This window comes from Dermacentor silvarum, chromosome 3, assembly GCF_013339745.2.
Source record: "Dermacentor silvarum isolate Dsil-2018 chromosome 3, BIME_Dsil_1.4, whole genome shotgun sequence".
Taxonomy (NCBI): Eukaryota; Metazoa; Arthropoda; class Arachnida; order Ixodida; family Ixodidae; genus Dermacentor; species Dermacentor silvarum.
The window spans coordinates 81,047,495-81,068,393 of NC_051156.1; the positions used below are offsets into that span (position 1 = coordinate 81,047,495).

At 46.8% G+C, this 20,899-nt stretch overlaps 1 protein-coding gene across 1 annotated transcript in view; it reads left to right on the forward strand.

Moving 5' to 3' along the window:
• LOC125943852 (uncharacterized) overlaps positions 1–10,595 on the forward strand; it is a 378,186-nt gene extending 367,591 nt beyond the window's left edge. Inside the window, exon 6 of the mRNA XM_049663393.1 lies at positions 10,408–10,595. Coding sequence (XP_049519350.1) covers positions 10,408–10,512 — 105 coding nt within the window. The 3' untranslated portion in view covers positions 10,513–10,595. The remainder of the gene's footprint in view (positions 1–10,407) is intronic.
• Positions 10,596–20,899: the final 10,304 nt, after the last annotated feature.

Consider the following 20,899-nt stretch of genomic DNA (forward strand, 5'->3'; position numbering starts at 1 on the left):
GATGATATCAAATTTTCTGGCTTACCAGGCTAGCGAATCGGGACTAATATGCCGACCTTCAAGGATGTCGGCGGCGACACATTTTCCCAGCTCCTATTAGGTATAGGGTTGTTCGTTTTCGGGTTTTATATTTTTTTACATTCGCGGGGTTAAAATCTGGTACTATTTTTCAAGCTGATAATCGGGGAGAAATCGTTTTTTTGTGGAACGATTCCGAAATACAGGGGTTTTTTTAGGTTAAATTTACAAATGTACAAGGTTACATGTACTGGAAGCTCGTGATACATCGGAGGGTATCACGAGCTCCTTAATGCGGACGCGTTGAATCTAGGGATCTGTTTCAAGCGGGTAATCGAGAAGCATCATGGTTTTCTAGCAACTACTCAGAAGTTCGGCATTTGTTTGGAAATTAAGAAGTAAGAATGACTGTAAGAGCGTTGATAACTTCTAAGAAATGAAACATTTTATTCGAGAAAAGCTGCTCATCGATGTTTTACACAGCCAGCTTCCGTAGAATGACACGCTGAGTTGCAAACTCAGAGTTAAGCCCGTTCGTTAGGTGGGTGTTTGAGAACCGCGCAGTGTCTACGGTGCTGCACGCAGCTTGTGAAAAAAAATTGGTTTACTGGAGTTCACTTAAGGCAACAAGATCTAACTTCGTTGTCCCGAGGCAGCGCAGCTAGCGCGTGTGCACCACAAACTCCGTGCAGCGTAAAAGAAAAAAAAAAAAAGAAAATACGTTCGTACGTCGGTTTCAAATTCCGGGAGAAATTGGGGGTAACCCGATTCTCCTGAAGTATGTTTGAAGTGTAAAAATCGGGTAAAAACGAATTTTACCCGAAAACGAACAACCCTAAATATACATGCTAAGAAGCACTGTGCGTCCTGTGGGTCTGAGGTTGCTAAACATGGTGTAAGTGACAGCATCCAAACCTGTGGAAGTCTTCTGTCTGACACTACGCAATGCAGACTGCATTTAGGTGACACTGAATTCCGCGTCAAGGGATGAATGTCCGTCACTGAGCTCAAGTTTGAGCTATTTTCAATACATGTCCCTTAGAAGAACAGCTTGCAAGATACTGCGTCAAGCAATCGTGTTAATAGCACACACAGTTTGTCATGCAGCCTTTCTTCCGTCGAATTAGTCCGCTGTCTCGTCTGAAGCGGGGGAAGCAATACACCGGGACCCGAGCCTGGAGGTTCAGCTTCGGGCCGTCGAAGGAGCCGAGGAGGTGGCTGTAAGGCATGTCTGGTAGCCACTGCTCACTAACGAAACAGCCGAATAAATTTTGTCCTCCCCCTCACCAATACTAACGTTTGGAAAGGATCATTATAGGTGATTGGAGATGTTAAAGAGCGAATTATTTGGCAAACTTTCCAGACTGATTAACAAGAACTGAAACACTCATTAAGCTTTCTCCTTTTCTACTGTGAAAGTTTTTCGAGCTTCTTACGCATCGCTGAGATAATCATTTGGACTGTTCCAAATAATCATCGACCAGAATCATGATAACGGAGTTCGGTTCTTCGGCGGATCGCTAGAAGTTGCTTATAGAGATGAGTTTCTCAGGAGTGAGCCGGATCTTGTGAGCGGTTTTTTTTTAAAGAGCGAGTGAGGCATGGTTCAGTAAAAGCGAGCGGCGGTTCTTTTGCAGAAAGGGGGCCGGTTCTCTCGATTTCAGTGAGCCGTGCCGATGCGTTCCGTGAGAGCCGGGTCTTCTGCTGGGTGCGACTTCCGCGCCATCTATTAGCGGTACGAGAAAGCGACTGCCCTCCCGCCCTTCCTCGAAAAAGTCGCCTTCACCCCCTCGCCTTCGGCCGCCTTTTGAGTCGCTCTGTTTGAAGAACGAATGAGTCGCGGTTCACGTGAGCGGCGGTTCTTTCGGAGAGAGGAAGCCGGTTCTTTCTCGTTCAGTGAGCCGTGAGGAACCGTTCCTAGAGAGCGCTGAGGAGCGAGCCGGATCTCTTGAGCCGCTCTTTTGACGAGCGAGTGAGCCGTGGTTCAGTAAGAGAGCGGTGGTTCTTTCGCAGAGAGGAAGCCGGTTCTCTCTCGTTCATTGAGCCGTGCCGAACCACTCCGTCAGAGCCGGGTATTCTGCTGGGTTTCGATGTTTTGATTTCTGAGTGACTAATGGTAGCCGGTGTGGGCAGACTCGCGCTACTGGTTCACACTCGCAGTGTGTGGTGTGCGCAGCAGTCAGTTTAGTTTTTTGTGCGTCGTATGGTGTGGCACCCGATGCCACCGAAGGAAGAAGTAAAGAAGCTTTAATTGGCAAAGGATGGTACCGTTCGTTGCCTGCTGCTGTTTGAACGAGGTCTCACGACTCTCACCTATCGCACATCGTGCGCTGGTGCCATAAAACTTCGAAGATGGTCTTCCGTGTCTTTAAAGACAACAGGTGAACATACAGTTTACGTCCTGTTCTTGATTTGTGCTAATGTCGCCCATGGCATCCACTTCTGTGCATTTTCTGAGCGTGTATCATTAGCACGTCATTAAAACGAGGCCAATGACCTGTTGTGCTTTAAATATAACATTTCTTTTTTTTCTTTTTTTTGTCCTCGCGCATGATGACATGATCGCCAGTATCGCGCGTGCGCTCAAGAGAAAAAAAAACGAAAAAATAAAAAAAAAACGAAAGGTACGTGCGGCAGTTTTGTGGGTCTTTCGTGTGATTGTTCTATTGTACTTTACAAAATGATTTCTGCAATAATTTTGCATGGCGTTACAGCTCACTAATATTATAGTGAACGTACGTATGTATGTGAAACGTACGTACATGTATGTGAATGAACAAATAAAGCTGAAAGATAATGTATAATCATTTTGTGTTCTTATTTTGACGAAAGTTGATTTTCAAGTACCACAAAAACAGATAAGCTTCTGTTTGACGATGAAGCTACAATTTTTTTCTGAAAAATGTACGTCGCATAAATATTTTATCCCCAATATCAGAAAAAGTTTCAGTACAACTAAAAATTCACGCTTTTAATATGTGTAAAAATATTCTCTATACATATCGAAAATACTAATCACACGGTTATTCAATTATGCATATATCGTATGCATATATAGTTTTTTTTTCAAAGCAAGATAACTGTAGAATATGCATAACACAGGTTACATGTTTAAGTCAACCGGTGAGCCGTTCCAATAAACCGGTTCATTTCAGTGAGCTAAACCGTTCCGAGCCGCTCACTGAAGTGAGCCGTTTAGCCCACCTCTTGTTACTCGCTGACTAAACTCATGTGGGCTGTTGGGACAGCAAGCGTTTGGCTGCCATTCTCAATGTTCGAGAGCAGTATGCTTATGAATGCCTGCACGGCGTCACAGCTCTGTAGGTTGCTTATATTCGATTGGTGGAATGCCAGCTAATTGTAGATCCGTGTGCCACCGTCATTAATGGAATTGCTCCACTTTATAAGAACAGGTCGGATTAAAACAGGACGGCGGCTACTTCCATGTGATTAAATATCCGCTGCACATTGTATTTGGCGGCTACATTCGACGAGTACAGCGGGACGCCTAAGCATGCACTGTAATACGCTAGAATAATGATTTTAAGGAGTCTTCCTCCAGCGTCGCAATGTGTTCCGCCCGAAAGATTATCGTGAGCGTTAAAATAACCACGCAATATGGTTCTCCCCGACAGTGTAGTTAAAGGAATTCCAAATGCACGTAGTAACAACTTGGATTCTAGGCTCATAGCAGACACTTAGAATGTCAGACACATCTTTCCCCAACCACATCTTGCAAACCACGTACTCGGGCACTACCGTTAGCCAACATATGTTATGTGTCTGCGTACACCGAGAATTGCTCGGCTTACTTTGCTTCTTGGACGACCAATGCGGTACGTAACATAAATGCAGAGCGGAAATTTTCAATCCGCGCGGGCTTATGAAATGGCTAAAACAGGAAATTTGCATTCATTAACCAGCTTGCGAAAGTCCCCTGATTTTCCTTACAAGCTGTGAGAGTTCTGTTGATATATCGCGCCATTGTTAAATTAAATATTCGTATTTACCATCAACAGTCGCCGCCAAGAACAGTCTGTCGCAGAAATGGGTCCCTAATGAGCAGAACACGAACTTCGGGTACAGATCAATACACTGGTGTCATTCAGATTATGACTTTGAGCGCTGCATCTAAAATCAGCACCGGCATGTGTCCAAGGTTCTCATTCGTCTCGTCACCTCTTGTGGAATTTTCTTGGATCAAGGGCGGCTTCGTGTCAGTAAGGCGTCTTGATGAAGCAGTGAGTGGTCCATCTGTTCAACCAAGAAGAGAATGTGCTGTGCCTTTCAGTGCATCTGTGTAATTTTTCATGATGCTATGTCTCAGGGCGTTGACGTCGACGGGAACCACGTACCTGCCTCATGAACTCCATTAGGTTAAGATTGGGGGCTAGTCCACGACGCTGTGTGGACTCATACTGTTAATCTTCTTCCATTGTGATGCTGTCCGTTTTTGCGGCACTTCCCTAACCAGGATGGTTGCACTGTGTCACGTGTTCCCGAGTAATATTGGAGGCGCGAGGTGCAGTTTTTGTACCCATGGGGACCAGCGTACACTTTGTAAAGTTGTGGGCCTTTGTATTTTACTACTTGTTTAGCTCGTCGGCATTTAAAGCATTGCAGCACTTCAAACAACTTTGGCACAGTGTGACTCGTAAAGCTGGAAATCACCCACGCCGGTTTTGGTTTATGTGGCTTGAAACGCAAAATTGCTATATTGTAGAAGCAAGTTGTTTTTATCTGTCAATTTCATTTTGTCGAGATGATCACTGCTTAAGATTTGAGATGACTTCGACACCTTTCAAAGTATACAGCTGCGTCGGTGTATGCCAAATGAACATTTATTATGCGAACAATGTTGCTCGAGCAGGACGCAGTCACTTTTTGCTCTAGAGAGATCATATCAAAGTTGTCGTCACAAGTAGTCTGTTTGCTGCTTCTAAAGAGGCCACCAGAGCCAACACACCACCTTTTTTGTGATGTTAACACAAAGTTTTCTTTTGAACGGCTAGTACTTGTGACGCTAAAGCCTAGGGTTTACACCACGGAGTGACTTGTCTGGTGAAGAACAAAAGGTCACAGGCATACCTGGCTTTTTGTATTTCTTGTCCACGATGAAAGGGTTTGCATGTATCTGATCTTCGTCAAAACACGTTCCTGTGCTTGGGAGATGATGTCGTTGTCTTCTTACATGGCCTGATTATTTGCGGCGTTCGTGTTCATGATTGCACTGGTCGCCAAAAAAGCACTTATCTCTGCTACTTCAGTGGTGATGTGTGTACTTGCAAGGTTTACTTGAGACATTGTCGCACTCACGGCAGCTGGCTCGTTGCCTCCTACGTTGCCAGGAGCTTTCTTTGGAGTAGCTGTTTATTCTTTTGATCAATTCATGACCCTCTCCCCTACAGGGGAGCTCTCAGCAGAATTGCTGCCGTGACGAGCCGGGACTACACCCATCGGACCAAGCGGAAGGTGCAGCTTAGGTGCTAAAAGGGGCTGGCGCTTGATAAATCACGTCTTTGGCGACCTTATCTTGCCCGCTGATGAGACTAGTAAGTGAGAAAAAAACCTCAAACAAGGGCCAAACCTTCAGAAGCCTAGAACGCGTGACTGACGACTTGGTCACTTCTTCTAATGCTTCGCAGCACTTGCTTAGCGGATTTCAAACACGATCTTGACTTCGGCAGCACGAAACAAGAGAGACGAAAGGGAAGAAAACCGAGACACAGCGCTTTTGTCTTTCTTGTTTCGCGCCGCCCAAGTCAAGATGCATTACCAACTCGCCCAGTAAACCACCTTTCTAACACGAGTTGATGAAGGAAATACAGCCCACTCGGGGTGGCGATAGCAGCCGCGTGTTTTGCGATGGCTTCGAGGGAAGTTTCAGAGAGCAACTTAAAGTTGAAAAAAAACTTTGCAGGCTGTGAAGAAACTGCTGACAACACTACTCTTCCGAACCCGCTCTGTTTCTGGGTAAACACCCCACTCGTAGTACAGCTGCTGTGGGTTCTCGTGTTCCACAACTAATAGCAATGACTTCATCATCCGCAGCGGGTGTGGCAGACACTCTCTAGCACACATGTATCACAGCCTACCTACCGGTCAGACAAGTACAAACAAATGTGTTCCCTATATCGACCATTTTACAGGAACCTCAACCCTCCGGATAGACATACGTCTGTTGGAAAAATTGCGGGCATCGAACCGGCAGGCCTCCTTTTAACTACAGTGCTGGAATAGTTGTAGGGCATCTTCCCCTTATTTGCGCGATGCTGGGTTCGAGTGCCTGTGCCGCCAGAAACCCACCGGCTTTTCTCTGAGGTAGAGATGTGCCCCTGCCTTGAGCTCGACAACATGTGGCGGTTCGGACGTCGACAGGGGACCCTGCAGAGATTTGTAGGAGTGGCCTCTGGGCACCTCTTGTCCAACCCTAGACGGCCTTAATGCAATGTATCTGGTGCGGCTACGTGAGGCAGGCAAAGTAGGCGCTCGTTACCTACTGGTAAAGTAGGTACAAGCTTCCATGTTGGCGCTCTGTGAATACGGGACCTGAACACTTGAAAAGAGGTGTTCCTTTTCAATCTGAGAGTCTTTCCTTATAAGAGGTGTTTTGAGATGCCTTATAGGATCTGTCACAATGGGAACGGTCAATGCATTACCTTTTTTTTACAAGTTTTCATCAGAACATTGTCAATACAACGCAATTCGACGCCTTTTACGGTGAGCTGCAATGTTTTCGCTGCTTGACGCACATCCCGAGCGTCTCCACCATACATTATCTCAGCGTCATTTGCGACTACGAGGTAGTGCTAAGCTGCGGGAAATTTACAATAAATTCTGGAGTATTACGTGCGAAAACCACGATATGATTATGGTTGACGCCACAATGGAAGGGTTCGGAAAAAATTTTGGTCACCTGGGGTTTGTTATTGTGTATTGACTGCACTGTACACGGGCGTATTTTGCATATCGTCCCCAATGCATTGCGACCACCGTGGCCGGGAATTTATCCCATTACTTCGGGCTTAGCAGCGCAACGCCACTACGCCACCAATGCGGGTGTTAAGAGTCGAAGGTAGGCTCATTGAGTTATCCTTTAATGTTAGGCGTCCCGTTATACTTACGGAGACGCACCCGTTCACAAAGTTTACAATTAGTGGAACCCACCATCAATACCTTTATTCTGACGCACTGGAGACTTTTACGAAATTGGGGAAGACGTACTTGGTTGTGAGAAGAAGGTGGGTGGCCAAAAATGCGATCAGGAAGCATTTAGCTTGCAACCGTTTTAGCAGCCGTGCTGCTACTGAGTCAGTCACTGCAATGTCTCTTGAGATGTTGACACAAGCGCCAGCCTTTCATTTTCAGGTGCAGGCTTTTCTGGACAACTAAACAAAATGGATCAAGGAACTAACATTAAGTTTTACATTGTCACTTTTACGTGTGCATTTTCGCGTGCGATACAACATGCACTGGTGACTGGGCAACCCAGGCTTCCTCATAGCGTTCTGAAGATACGTATATCTGAAACGGAGAAGTCATAACATTAATTTTTTGACAATCCAAGACATTCCAGCGCGTTGATAAGGACGTAAAGACACTGTGTACAACAGTAGGAAGACAACACATTCCCAACTTTTTTGACAAGCGATATTTCACATTGAAATGAAAACTTCTTTCAGACAGCCACTTGTTAGGGCGATTTCTGAAAAAAAGATAGATCTATTAGTGAAAACATCATTAAAGGTCTCAGGAAACAGCTACAGCATCTCCCTGCAGCACACAGCAATGCGAAAAAATATCAAGGCTGTCACGAACACTTGTCGTTACATCTACACGGAAACGAAGCAATCTGAATCTTTAAGACCATAGCGTCATTCATATCTTGGTCGAAAAGCGACTGAGCATTCTTCTTGACTGCGGTTCCATTACAAAGACACAGGCAACTGAAATCACTGATCACTGGCGCCACCGCCTAAAGAAAGGCTAAACGAGTTGGCGTCGGTGGAAACAGATGTGTCTGATGAGTCCATAATGAGAACATTTCGGGGTGCCGCATTGGTACAGCTCACTGAAGAAAGGAACTTTATTTTCTTCTGTTCAGCTTAACATGATATATCGAGGCAGCTCTCCAAAATTGGTAAAGTGGCACCAAAACTCTAAGCATGTTTATAAAATCACACTCATTCGTGTCCATGACCATGCTTCGATTTTTATGCTGCTTCGTTTACTTACAGTAGTTAATGCAGTAATTGGGTTCCGCGCAAACATGAGGGCAAATCTTCGTGCAATAGCTAGATGCGATGGCAGCTAGTGCCAGCGCTTATCAGTGGTGGCTTTGCTAGTCAAACAGACGTTAAGAAGTGGCTGTAGACGTTCAATACGTTATGTGTAAAAAGTTAGAGTAGAACGTACTTATAGTGTACAAGAATTCGACTTCCGAAACATCGAAATCAACAATGGTCAATTGGCAGAAACCTGTACAGTTCGCAGTCAGTAGCTCTTACCAAGGGCTGGTGATCAATATTGAGTCTTACCTAAAAAAAATTTAGCTAGGAAGCTTTAGCTACCAAACTGTTCCACATATTCAACCAGAAAGTCAATAGAATTGCGACATTGGTCTTGGAGAGTCTTAAATCTCTGTAAACAAAATCTTTCGTCATATGGTGTAACCACTCATTAGCAACATATGGTGCCGCTTGAAGACTCGGAAATCGTCGCACGTTTGTGCGTTTTTTTTTCACATTGTGGATATACAATTCCCAGACGGAGCCAATTCTGACGAAAAGGGCGGATGAGGCATCACTTTAAAGCTTAAAGGGGTGGGATGCGCCATTGCTTCACCTTTAGTGGGTGAATAGTCGTCATGGAGTGGAAGGGCTCTGAATTTTTTTCATTTGTAATGCTTAGTCTTCGTTTCAGCTGTTACGCGTTTTTTGTACTTTTGTTTCTGAAAATTGTGCAAAAGCATGTTTCGAAAAGGACAAACCAGTCGAATGTCTCCCCTGTCTGCACTTTTGTCAACGTTTTACGCTGGTGCAGTTAGTCGAAGGATTAAAACGACTAAAAACAATTATACTCCACGCTAAGCGTGTTGGAGTACTACTGTAGCGCATACAGACGATGACACTAGCAGGCACACGAAAAACACCGACACTTCTAAGCGCTCTTTGGCTAGAAAAGTTTGCCCTAAGCTGCGCTGGCACTCATTGTTATGAATTCTCCATTGCCGCAAGTTACCCCTTGTCAAATTAAGAGACGCCTAGGTATGCGTGTATAATGGGTAGCTATGTACGTCTTCTAACCGCTGTGTTATGAACTCAGTGTGAACCTTCGCGGAATGCGGCTTGGCGGAAGAGCTTTCGTACTGTATCCTTAGGACTTAAAAATTGAAGCAATTAGTTGGATAATAATGTAATAAATTTTCGCGCGTACGGCCGATTTACTTACCGTATTGGTTTAGTGGCTATAGCTATAAGCACCAGGTGACAGGTACGATTCCCAGCCTTGGCGGGCGCATTTCTATGCTAAATACAACAAACAGAAAAAAAAACAATGAGAAATAGCGCCCGTGCACTTAAATTTGGATGCATGGCAGAGGCCTCGGGAGACCCAAATATCCAGAGTACTCTGCTACGGCGTTCTTCACAAGCAGATGGAAGTTTTCGCGCGTAACACCACAGAATTTATTTATAATTTCGTTACGTCCGCCGCGCCTTTAGACACCCCGCTTAGAGAATAGCGCTGTATACTGCGCTCCGTTGATTGGTGATGTTTCGTCGATTACTGATCCTCAAGCTAAAATAAATTCTGGGGTTCTACGCGCCAAAGCCACGAGGTGATTAATAGGCACGCCGGTGTGGCTGACTTCGGGCACCTTTTAACGGCATGCGGCTACCGCGGTGGGGATTTAATCTCACGCCTTCGGGCTACTACGTCATAACGGCTGGTCTGATACTGCGGTACAACGCAGCGCTAATATTTAAGGTAATCGTTGTGAGGTAACTTGCTCCAGTCGTTTCCACGAGACCAACGAAGGCTATCTCATAAGTGGTATTCTAATACGAAACATAGGATACGCAGACACGCAATCATTCCGCTTGGGGAATCTCGAATACCGAGGATAAATACCGTAAATCCTACTCCGTAGCCACGTACTCCTCGATCGGGTGCAAGGCTTACCTTTAGGCGTAAGTTTACGTTTCTAACGCAAACACGAAGCGTGTGAGCCATTTATCGTCGTATCCGATAGAATATCGAGCTGCTAGACGGCCTATTATGATTTTTCGCAATCAGGCCTTCTTGGTCAGGTTAGGCATAAAACTTTTGATGGCTTACATCGACGTGCCTTATTCCTGTGTCTTGTAATAACAAACTGCTGTTTTTCAGGGTTATTATGACAAAACTGGGCGTCCCACTCCAAGATGCTTGCTTGGAAAGTGCAAGGATGGGAGGTGCTTACAAGATGGATACGGCACCTGCGCTGTATACTAAGACGAAGGGACCAAAGTTTCGCGATCAGTTACATTTAAAAAAAGTTACTTCGTCTTCTTCAAATAAAGTTGTTTGCTCCTGGCTCTTGGGTTTGAGACACATTATTTACTGAGGATTTATTTCAGCATACAGGTGTACCCAGATGGTGCACTTCCCTGAGTTCATTTACAAACAGTTCGCGATATCAACACAAGCGTTGCATCAACTGCGTTTGTCACTTCAAGACGTTGCTTATACCCTAACCATTCTAAATAATTATTTCATTTATGTATTTATTTCCAACACAAGCAGCGCATGCACCTAGTCAATGCAATAAAATGGGAACAACGAATTTCACCGCTAAATGTAGCATATCCACACGCGTACAGTGTTTACCTTTTTACGATGACCATTTTTGGCCGGGTAAAGATTGTTACGGTTTATCGCTCAGCTCAAGATGCGCTTTGAAGTATAAGGAATTCATTCAACATATTTGGTGAATTCTACAGCAAAATAGTCGACGCCTTTAACCCGTGGATAATATTTCGATGATCGGTGAAATGTGCTCGCGGTTATTGTTGGCCTTCGTGTGTAGTTTGTTCCGTGGTTCACACATTTACCAGCTAAACAGTTAAATATTTACCTAGCGTATTGGTAATATCACCATGACGAAAACGTGTCATCTGGTAGAGGTGCTACTGCTTTCATGTTTGGAACACCCTCGCAATAACGTGGGCCAAGCCCGAAGCACCAAGCCAATGCGAATGTCACCCCGGAGCATCAACCTAGCCTGAGGTTACAAGTAGTGCCGTCGGAACACGCACATCATTGCACGAAGAGACAAGCAAGACGAAAACAGAGACAGCAGCCATGATCAAAGTTCCAGCGTTTGCAGCACCCATCGTGCTGTGAGTACAAGTTGCGCCATCGGTACTATTCTTTGGAAGACGCCACGAGGAGATGGTACGAGAATTGGGGGTGTACTTTAACAAAGTGCGACCTCTATCGCAGCGCCTTCTTAAAGACGCTCACAAGTGTCATACCAAGAGAAAGAGCCGAAATTCTACTGGAAGCCCGAGGGCTACTGCCTAACGAGAACATCGCTATCTTTGTGAATACAATTACCCACATGTACAGCCAAAAAGACCTGGATGTTTCTGAGGCGAAGAAAGCTCTAATGCGCGGTTTAAAGCACGTAGTATTCTGCGGACTGATGCGCAACCAACCTAACATCATAGCACAGTCTCTGATAGAGGCGACCGTGGTTTAGAAGACGCTGAAAATGTGCACTTTGCAATACAATCGCACTGAAACCAGACTGCAAAGAATTTCAACCGCCCTGCTTCAGCACACCTCCGGAAAAGATAAGAGAAGTTGTCCACGAAGAACAACAAAAGATGTTCCCTTCGTCGTTGACTAAAACGGCATCAATTGCTGATATCGTCTTCGATGAAATCTAGCAGTCAATAGCAGTTTCTGGGCCACCGCAGGCTTTAAGCTACGCCGCTGCCGTCCGCCGTGACGCTATTTCTCTGCGCACGCCGCAGGTCCCCCTAACGCCGCAATTCAGTCGACCGCCACCGCCAGCCTACCCGACTGCTGGCCTGCAAACGCCCCGAGGAAGAAGGAGGTTCGGCCAGCTTCCAGCCGTCACACCACCCTACTATCATTGCAGAGAAGAAGGATACGTCTAACGCTCAGGCTAGTACAGCGAAATGGGTGTACGAGGCTTCACCGTCTGCGGAGTGTGTCCACAGTGATGTGAATGACCTCGTGGCATATCACAGCCACTAAGTTGAGACGCCGATGACCTTCCCAATCGCAGTCGCCAGGTACCTACCAATCACCGCTGAGCCGACAGTACAGTGGACCAACCGGTGGCCAGCCGGTTGGTCCATTGCCGATGCGGCGTCGTGCCTCAGAGGGGCGTTCACGGGCAGCAGCTTATATTCCGTATGACCGGCGCTGATAGTAGTATCGCTGGTGGGGAATGGCCCTGTTCAAGAAGCAACCGCTGTAGTGTTTACTGTTTCAAAATGCAGAATATCATCCGCTGCCGCTGACGATACTCCAAGAACCACCTGGACGACGTAGCAACGGCAGGTCGCCATCCAGACGAAGCATCGAACAGGCCACTTAAATAAGACCGGACGGTGCAATGTAACAATGGCGGGACAATGCGACGCAGCTATACTCCCAGGAATCGACATAACGGCAATGGAAGATGGAGAATCACCGACCTCGACGTACTTCTTGACGACCGAACAGTCGCCATTAGACAGATACGAACAGTCGCGATTAGACAGATACGCTGAATACTTCATCATCAGTGGGCCGTTCGTAGCCAAGCTGAAGCATATCAGGACTGCATGGGACAATCTTCCAGACCGGACAGCCGGGAGGACTCCAAATAATGCCGATTGAAATTTGCTAGTTACTGCGTCGAATCCGGTATCAGCATCATTATAACGCGGTTCTATTGTTTCGAGTTGAAGAGAGATGGCGCTGGAAACCGCACCAGGAGAAACAGCCGACGACGTAGCGGGGTTGTTTTTAGGTCTGAAACGTCGACTTCAACGGCGCGGAGCCTAGAAGACAATTGTTCCAGTTCACTATCTACTGACGCTTGCCACAGCTTCAACTCTCTCAAATACCTTCGAATTCCATCTTGGCCGGATTCCATCCTTTATACAGTTTCCAGCACCGTAGTCAGTACCTCATTAGGATTGGGTCCTGGATTACTTTCCACGTCTCCGGAAAGAATTAGCAGTAGACTTCTTAAGGTGGTGGTCCCACTCCGGCGGCACGAGCCCCCCGTTTTCAGTACTTTTGGAGTAACCGTGGCGGCTCTTTTACTTAGGATATAAAGTTGTGGCATATACCATAAAAAGCTCAATTCTTGTAGATTCCAACTATATAATAAAAGGAAATTGATTATAGTGACTTAGAAATAAATGTTCAAGAACAAGCATGAGATACATGGTTTTTGCGAACCGTGTCTCAGTTGTGACTATATTTAGAAGAAACTACCGCACTTACTGCATTGCTGCTTGCTCTGTAGCTTTAGGACATATTTATCTAGTTCCTAGACGTAGCAAAATAATTTTGAATTTTTACTTTTTGGATAATTTGCTTTTAAATATTGCGAAATATCCCAATCTTCTGTTGTAAACAGCCCGGCAACTACACGCTCAAGGAAGCTAAATTTTGGATAAAGTAGAGTTCAAGGAATGTCCATTTAGGACGCAAAATTTCATTGATGTACCTTTATTAGTTTTAAACCGCAGCTTCGTAGCTTTATTAACTTCCCGCAAATGTGGGCAAAAATAAAACCAGAATTCTAAATATTTCTTAATTTCGGCCGCATTATTAAGAAACCTAATAAAAAAGAAAACTAATTATTAAGAAAGCTAACTATAAGAAGAGCCGCCACGGTTGCACCAAAAGTACTGAAAACGAGGGGCTCGTGCCGCCGGAATGGGACCGGCACCTTAAACAACGTTGTATAATTCCGTCGCATATTTCTACGTCAAATAACCACTCTCTGGGGCACGACACCAAGAACTGGAAGCGATTCTTGCTTTTTAGGCAAGTGCAATAATCAAGGTAACTGACCTGGAACAGTACGAAAGGTAAGCGCTCCATTGCCGATGCGGCGTCGTGATTCAGAGGGGCGTTCACGGGCAGCAGCTTATATTCCGTATGGCCGGCGCTGATAGTAGTATCGCTGGTTGGGAATGACCGTGGTTGCCAGCCGAAGAACTGGGTATCATCCGGATGGTCTTGTAGGTGGGGCTGTCGCGTCCAATCCACGGGTTGGTCCGTGTTTTGCAGAGGGCAGGCAAAACCGCGTCCGGTGCCGTTGCGTGTCTAGAGTCTCCCATTGGGAAGATCGCAGGAATGCCAAAGGAAGGCCGTAGGGACATCTTGATGTGGCAACAGCATTGTATACCCTGACGGCCAGTTGCGGTGAACACGAGCGGCCTCGAGAGAGGAGGGAGCGCGCGGTATTTGCTACTTTAGTTGAGCCCTTGCGGAGAGCAGCTACGGCTGGTTTCCAGCTGAGACTGTGATCAAGTAGGACGCCCAGGTAGCGAACTCTGGCTCACCACGGGAGGAGTACACCAGGCCGACTGAGGCGGGGAACGTGGTAGCGCCCGTGAAATTGGAGTGTAGGAGTAGGGCCTAGGTTTTGCGAGGAGAAAGGTTAAGGCCTATGCCGGTGAGGTAGGAGTCGACAGCGTTGATCGTGCTCTAAACGGTTTGAGGCACCTGCTTGCCGCTTGAAGTGCGTCCAACCGAGAGGAGAGCCAAATCATCGGCGTAAATAGCAAGGCGTTCATCAAAAGGGAGGGTGCGAGGGATATAGTCAGGGAGACGAGCCAAACCGAGGTTAAAAAATTAGCAGTGGCTTAGCTCGGCTATGCCAGGATATACGCAGCGTGAGCGAAGGTTCAGCTGGTTATTCTCAGCTTTCCTGGTTGTCTATGATTAGCTTGAGTACCATGCTTACTGCTGCTTCAATGACACACACGCGTTATACGCTTATGTGACACATGGGTATATATTTTTTGCAGAGCATGCTATAGGAGTGCAAACATCAATACATAGACCTTAATCCCGTGACCCTCTCGTCGAGATGGCACGCCGCCCTGCGCAGATCCCATCTCGACGACCAACTCTGGGCTACCGAGCAGGCCTACGAAGCGGCGAAGAGGCAAGACCTCGACGTCCCATCGTGGGAGGCCTAGGCCCAGCCGACTAAACTGCTGGTTCTAAATAATGTTCTCTCTTTCTTTCTCTGAACATATGGCTGCTTCTTTATTGCCACAAAGACGGCTTGGTGGTCAGTGTAGTAATACGCTGCCGTCTCTAAGGTCCCAACGCAGTATTTTGAATTGATTGTCTGTCTCTGATACAAAAGATCAATGGTGGTTCACCATTGGGTCGCCTGTACAGTTGGAACACTGGGGAAATCCAGGTTAAATGTGTCCTTCAAGGGAACACCAAGAGAGTCTGGAGCACGATTCAAGTCACCAGCCGCCACACACAGTTCGCTTGCCGCACGACTAAGTATAGACGTAACCACTACGTCTATAGTGTATTTAACTGAATTGTTCGGCGACACGTACACGGCTTCGATGACCACACCACTTTCGTCAAGCTGAACCGCACATGCTTCACCCTTGGGCACCGCTAAGTTTGGCAGTTCACCGGCAGCAATCCCATTCCTCACATAGATACAGACTCCAGAAGTTCTGGTAGCGTCAACACGACTGGCGTAAGGAACCATGCTAAACTTAGTGATTGTGACAGCTTGTGAACCCGTGGCAACATCAACCTCTGTAAAGAGGAGAACATCAGCACTGGTCAAGAGACGGTCACCGCAAGCGTCCGCTATATGGCAAATCAACGATCGGATATTGAGCAGGGCGATTGTGTAGACCACTCTTCTGCTTAACGAGAAAGTTCTTGCACGTTGTACAAACCCCCACCACAGTTTCACCCCACTCAGGCGGCGCCGCTAAACTCAACGTTTCACGCATGGCACTACTTACCGGCATCAAGTCTTTCATGTGCCACAGTCTTTCACACACGTCGCACACATATCCAAACGGATTGTTTACGAAGTCCGTCTCGAAGGTCCGAGTCGCACTGGCGCTTTCGCCAAGTTTCACCGTATAGTCAGTCCATCGGCAAACCTTGACGTCATCGACGGCGTCTTGTTGTTGCTGCTGCTGAGATGGTCGGGCACGTCGCTCAGCCTCCCGGCAACGCTGCTTTGCGAGACGTTCCTCCCTTTGCCCCGGTGTGTCCGCAGCACGTTTACCCTTCTGTGTTCCTTCTTCCTACGCTCAAACGCGAATTGCCAGGCTACTACTTCGGGATCCGATGAGTTAAGCTTCTCCACTCTTCTGCGCCGCTGAGCAGCAATTTCGCTCTCCTTCTCCATGGCTATACTACACTGGCAAACGCCCAGCGCAAACGCAGGGCAAACGGCCGGCGCGCCAGCTGTGCGCCATGTGACGTCACTACTCCTCGCGCATGTGCAGCACGGCTCTCCAGGAGCCACGCGAAGCTGCTCAACCTCGGCCAGTGTAGCTTACACTACAAAAGAAAGGACTCAGCACGCTGCCCTGAGGGACGCCAATGGAGATGGAGCGAGGTGAGCTTAGAAAGAGTCCCAGACGCGAACGCGAAAAGAGCGGCTGCCGAGAAAAGCGTACACATAGGCGAAGAGGTCTCCCACACACGGATGGCGCGGAGTGCGTCCATAATGGCGTCACGCGGGAGAGTGCCAAAGGCGCGTTGGATGTCGAGGAGCACAATGTATCCCAGATACCAGAAATATGCAGCTTGGCTGTAAAAGCGAGAAGCAATCATTGTTGCCTGAATAAATAGATTCGTATGCAAATAAGAAAAAAGTGTCGAAATTGGCGAACAATTGGGGAGGTCAACGTTTTACCAGACGATAATACATCTAGTTTCAATATGCTGTAGTCGGCAGTATAACTGCATTCCATATCGCCAGCGGTAAATGTTGTGATGTCACCAGATAGCTATAAATATAAACACTTTCGTAACTCGTTGGCTACGGGATTGCGCGTACACGATCGCGTGTCAAAGAGGAGAGCATGCAGCGAGAGCGAGTTTGGATCGAACTGGGCACACTGGTTGCTGTCATTTTGTTGCGAAATCGCCTGGTAACAGACGGGCCGCCGTGCGGAGTTCCCGGCGACAAGGAAAATTTCATCAAGCAGCCGGAAATTGATGTCTTGAGATGCTGTCAGTTGTGTCCATACTCAGCTACTGGTAGTGCCATCGCGTTTTACGCAAGGAGCCCCAGTACCGGCAGTTGGGCGCTGTCTTACTAACTGATCTTACCAACAGCACTAAAGGGCGGTGATGAACGTCCCATCTCATTGCTCTTGGCGGGTGATTTGAGTTGCGCTAGGGGAATACGGGCACTTGAGACGCCATTTTCTCTTAACTTAAGGTAAAATTGAGTTAAACATGCGCTGAGGTGTTTCTGGAGTCGTAGTTTGACAGTACATGCTTGCCATAATGCGTCCCTTTAGTGTCCCAACAAAAAGGACATAAATGGAATGCAGAGTAATGCCCGTATGGATCCCGAACTAACGATGTTTTTGGAACAAATAAAACCAGGTAAGTAACCTCCTCAGTAATAAAGAACCTGTTATTGTTATTATTTGAACACTCGTCTTTCGCGTTTGATCTTAAATCCATGAAGTCAGCGGCCTAGATCAATCAGCTAAAGATTAGTATGAAGTATTCATATCAGCGTTTATGATGAACAGCTCCACGTTGGCGCCGCTCACAAAGCCGGCTTCGTACGTCATCTTAATTCTCCAAGCAACGACCCCAGGGTTACACCAACCCCATTGCTGCAGCTCACCTGGGCTACCACGCACAAACACTATGGACACAGCTCCCCGACTATGCCTGTATTTTTCAGCGCCATCGGGAATGAATTTCGACGGGGTCGCCTCACCGCTTCACGCCTATTGGTTCCGCTGCACAGACTGCTACATAAGGCCTCCGAATGCGCGATAAATGCTGTTATGTGTATGCGCGCGCACCACTTGTTCATCCTTCCCTTAGTCTCACTGTTAATTGTAGGGAGATCAAGAAATTGACCTCTTGTGATGGTAGTATGCGCATGCGACATGTGGTCTGCCAGCAGGTACATTTGACAGTTCAGGTGTCATTGTGTGAGTTGTAAGTTCTCGCTATTCCTGTCGTCTTCTTAATCTGGTCCCTCCTGTGCTTCGGCTTGTTCTTTAACCATTTTGCAATGTACCAACTGGCCCAGTTCACCGCCTTGCTACTTTCCTTTTGCCTTTCGTTCTCTGCCCGCTCACGGCTCCTATGGCGTATTGTAGCAAACCAGGTGCAACCTGGTTCACCTCCCTGCCTGCCCTTCGTTTCTCTCGCTTTCTAATTTAGTGAATCATTCGACTCACAGCCTCTAGTCGGTCCGCTACATTTCTTCGCAAACCGAGAATTTAGAGAGTGGGCCTGCTCCAGCATCTTGTGCGCGCGCAATATTCAGGGACCCATTTTTCAACCTTCTACGCGTTACCTATGCCACGTACTCGCATCAGCGATATCCACTAATGGTAGCAACCATTACGTAACGTCTTAACTTATTTACGTTGCCTGAGGCAATTCACCTCACTGTATCCTCACTTCTCATATGATTCCTCTTGATTCACTTTCTGGATCACCGGTACGCTTTACTCTACACCAGCACCAACGACCGTACCCAGCTTTGAGATAACACATTGTTCACCAACGTGAACTGGCGCTGTGTGATCTTACAAGGCATCTCCTAATATCATCATCAGCAGCAGCCTATATTAGGTCCACTGCAGGACGAAGGCCTCTCCTTGTGATCTCCAATTTCTAGTAGTCATGAGGGAGGTAGGGGCGGAATACTGCACCAGGGAGGCCAATTACTGTTCTGGTGAGGGAGTGACTTTGTGGAAGCTTAGTGGACGTCCCTAATTTGGTTTCACCTGGACTAGTTTAGCCCCACTAGCTCTCGGCGATATTTTCTTGCCGGTGTCAGGCGTCATTCCGAAATAATATATGAAATGCGTAATATACGGGCAGAGGGCCCACGCACAAATGGTCGATACATGATGTGCACATGTATGTCACGTACGGACGCATGTGTCCGAAAGTGCAGAATACATTCACAGTGTCCTAGTGCCTCTGCAAAGCGCAATTGGATTATTCGAATAATTGAATTGGTCAAAGTAAATTGCGTCAGAAAAGTCGTAAACTACGACTTATACACGAGCTTCATACATGATAGCTTCGGATTGTAATTTGAATATACGAGGATAACGCGGACAAAAAAGTCGCGGCAAACTAGAGGCTAGCAGCTTCACTGTAAAAAGCTTCTAAAGCTACGTCGGGTGGCCGCACGCGCAGTCCATTTCGTAGTTTTGAACATACGCGGATTCATAAGGAGAAAGCTCTTCCGCAACCGCATTCTGCGAAGCTTTGCGCTGCCTTTTGAGTAGAGTGGTTTGAATACGTACAGAGCTGCTTATCATACACGCATACCCTCCCGTCATGAAATGATCTAGGTGGAGTCCTACGCAAACAAGGAGGAGAATCTACTTACCGTAGAATCTACTTATCGACTGCAATCAGAGCTAGCGCCGCGGAGGGCCCTCTATTCTAGCGAAATAGTCGTTCACAAGTGGCTATATATATTAGATAAGGTATACATAAAGTGAATGTACAAAAATTGCACCAGAGTCCGCCTCAAAGCACCCAACTATCAAAACAAATATTTCGACAGAAGGTAGAAGAGGTTTCAAGCAGTGGTTACTATTATAAGTAGAGAACCCTTTAGCCAAGCGCCCGCAGTTTTGTAGCAATAGCATCTCTGATTTGTACGTTGCGGTGCAAGGTTCTATTTCCTGTCGCGTTTTTTTTTTCTTTTTTGCAACAGTTACTGTGACGTGGCGAGACACTTTCGCCACTTAGACCTGATAAAGTGAAATGACAGCAAGGAACGCGTTCTCCCTGCCGCTCGAAAGCCAGGTATAGTGCAAAATCGGGTCATGCATATAAGTAGGTCCATTGCGCTGTTTTAATACGATTAGCAGTTCTTGCCTTCTTAAGCCGTGTTAGATCTATCCATCAACGTATCTATCTAGCTTCTTAAGCCAACCCCATCGCCCAAGTTGTCTACCAGTTATGCCAGAGAGTGAGAGAACAAATATCTTTATTAGGTAAATGCAGCTTTGCAGAGGCCTCCTCATTCCAGGATGCCTTGAGCTCGGGCCGCGTCCTGGGCCGTCGCAATCAGGAGTTGCTGATCCTCGAGGTCGAAGCTGGCCAAGGCTCTCTCCAAAAGCTCGTTGATGTGATAAGAGTTCTGAAGATTTAGTGGTGCCTGATTTAGTAGATGATTGCATTCTACCGGTGCTAACATATGGGGCAGAAACTTGGAGGTTAACAAAGAAGCTCGAGAACAAGTTAAGGACCGCGCAAAGAGCGATCGAACGAAAAATCTTACGACTAACGTTAAGAGACAGGAAGAGAGCGGTGTGGATCAGAGAACAAACGGGGATAGCCAATATTCTAGTTGACATTAAGCGAAAGAAATGGAGCTGGGCAGGCCATGTAATGCGTAGGATGGATAACCGGTGGACTATTAGGGTTACAGAATGGATACCAAGAGAAGGCAAGCGCAGTCGAGGTCGGCAGAAAACCAGATGGGATGATGAAGTTAGGAAATTTGCAGGCGCAAGTTGGAATACGCTAGCGCAAGACAGGGGTAATTGGAGATCGCAGGGAGTGGCCTTCGTCCTGCAGTGGACATAAAATATACGCTGATGATGATGATGATGATTTAGTAGTCCAC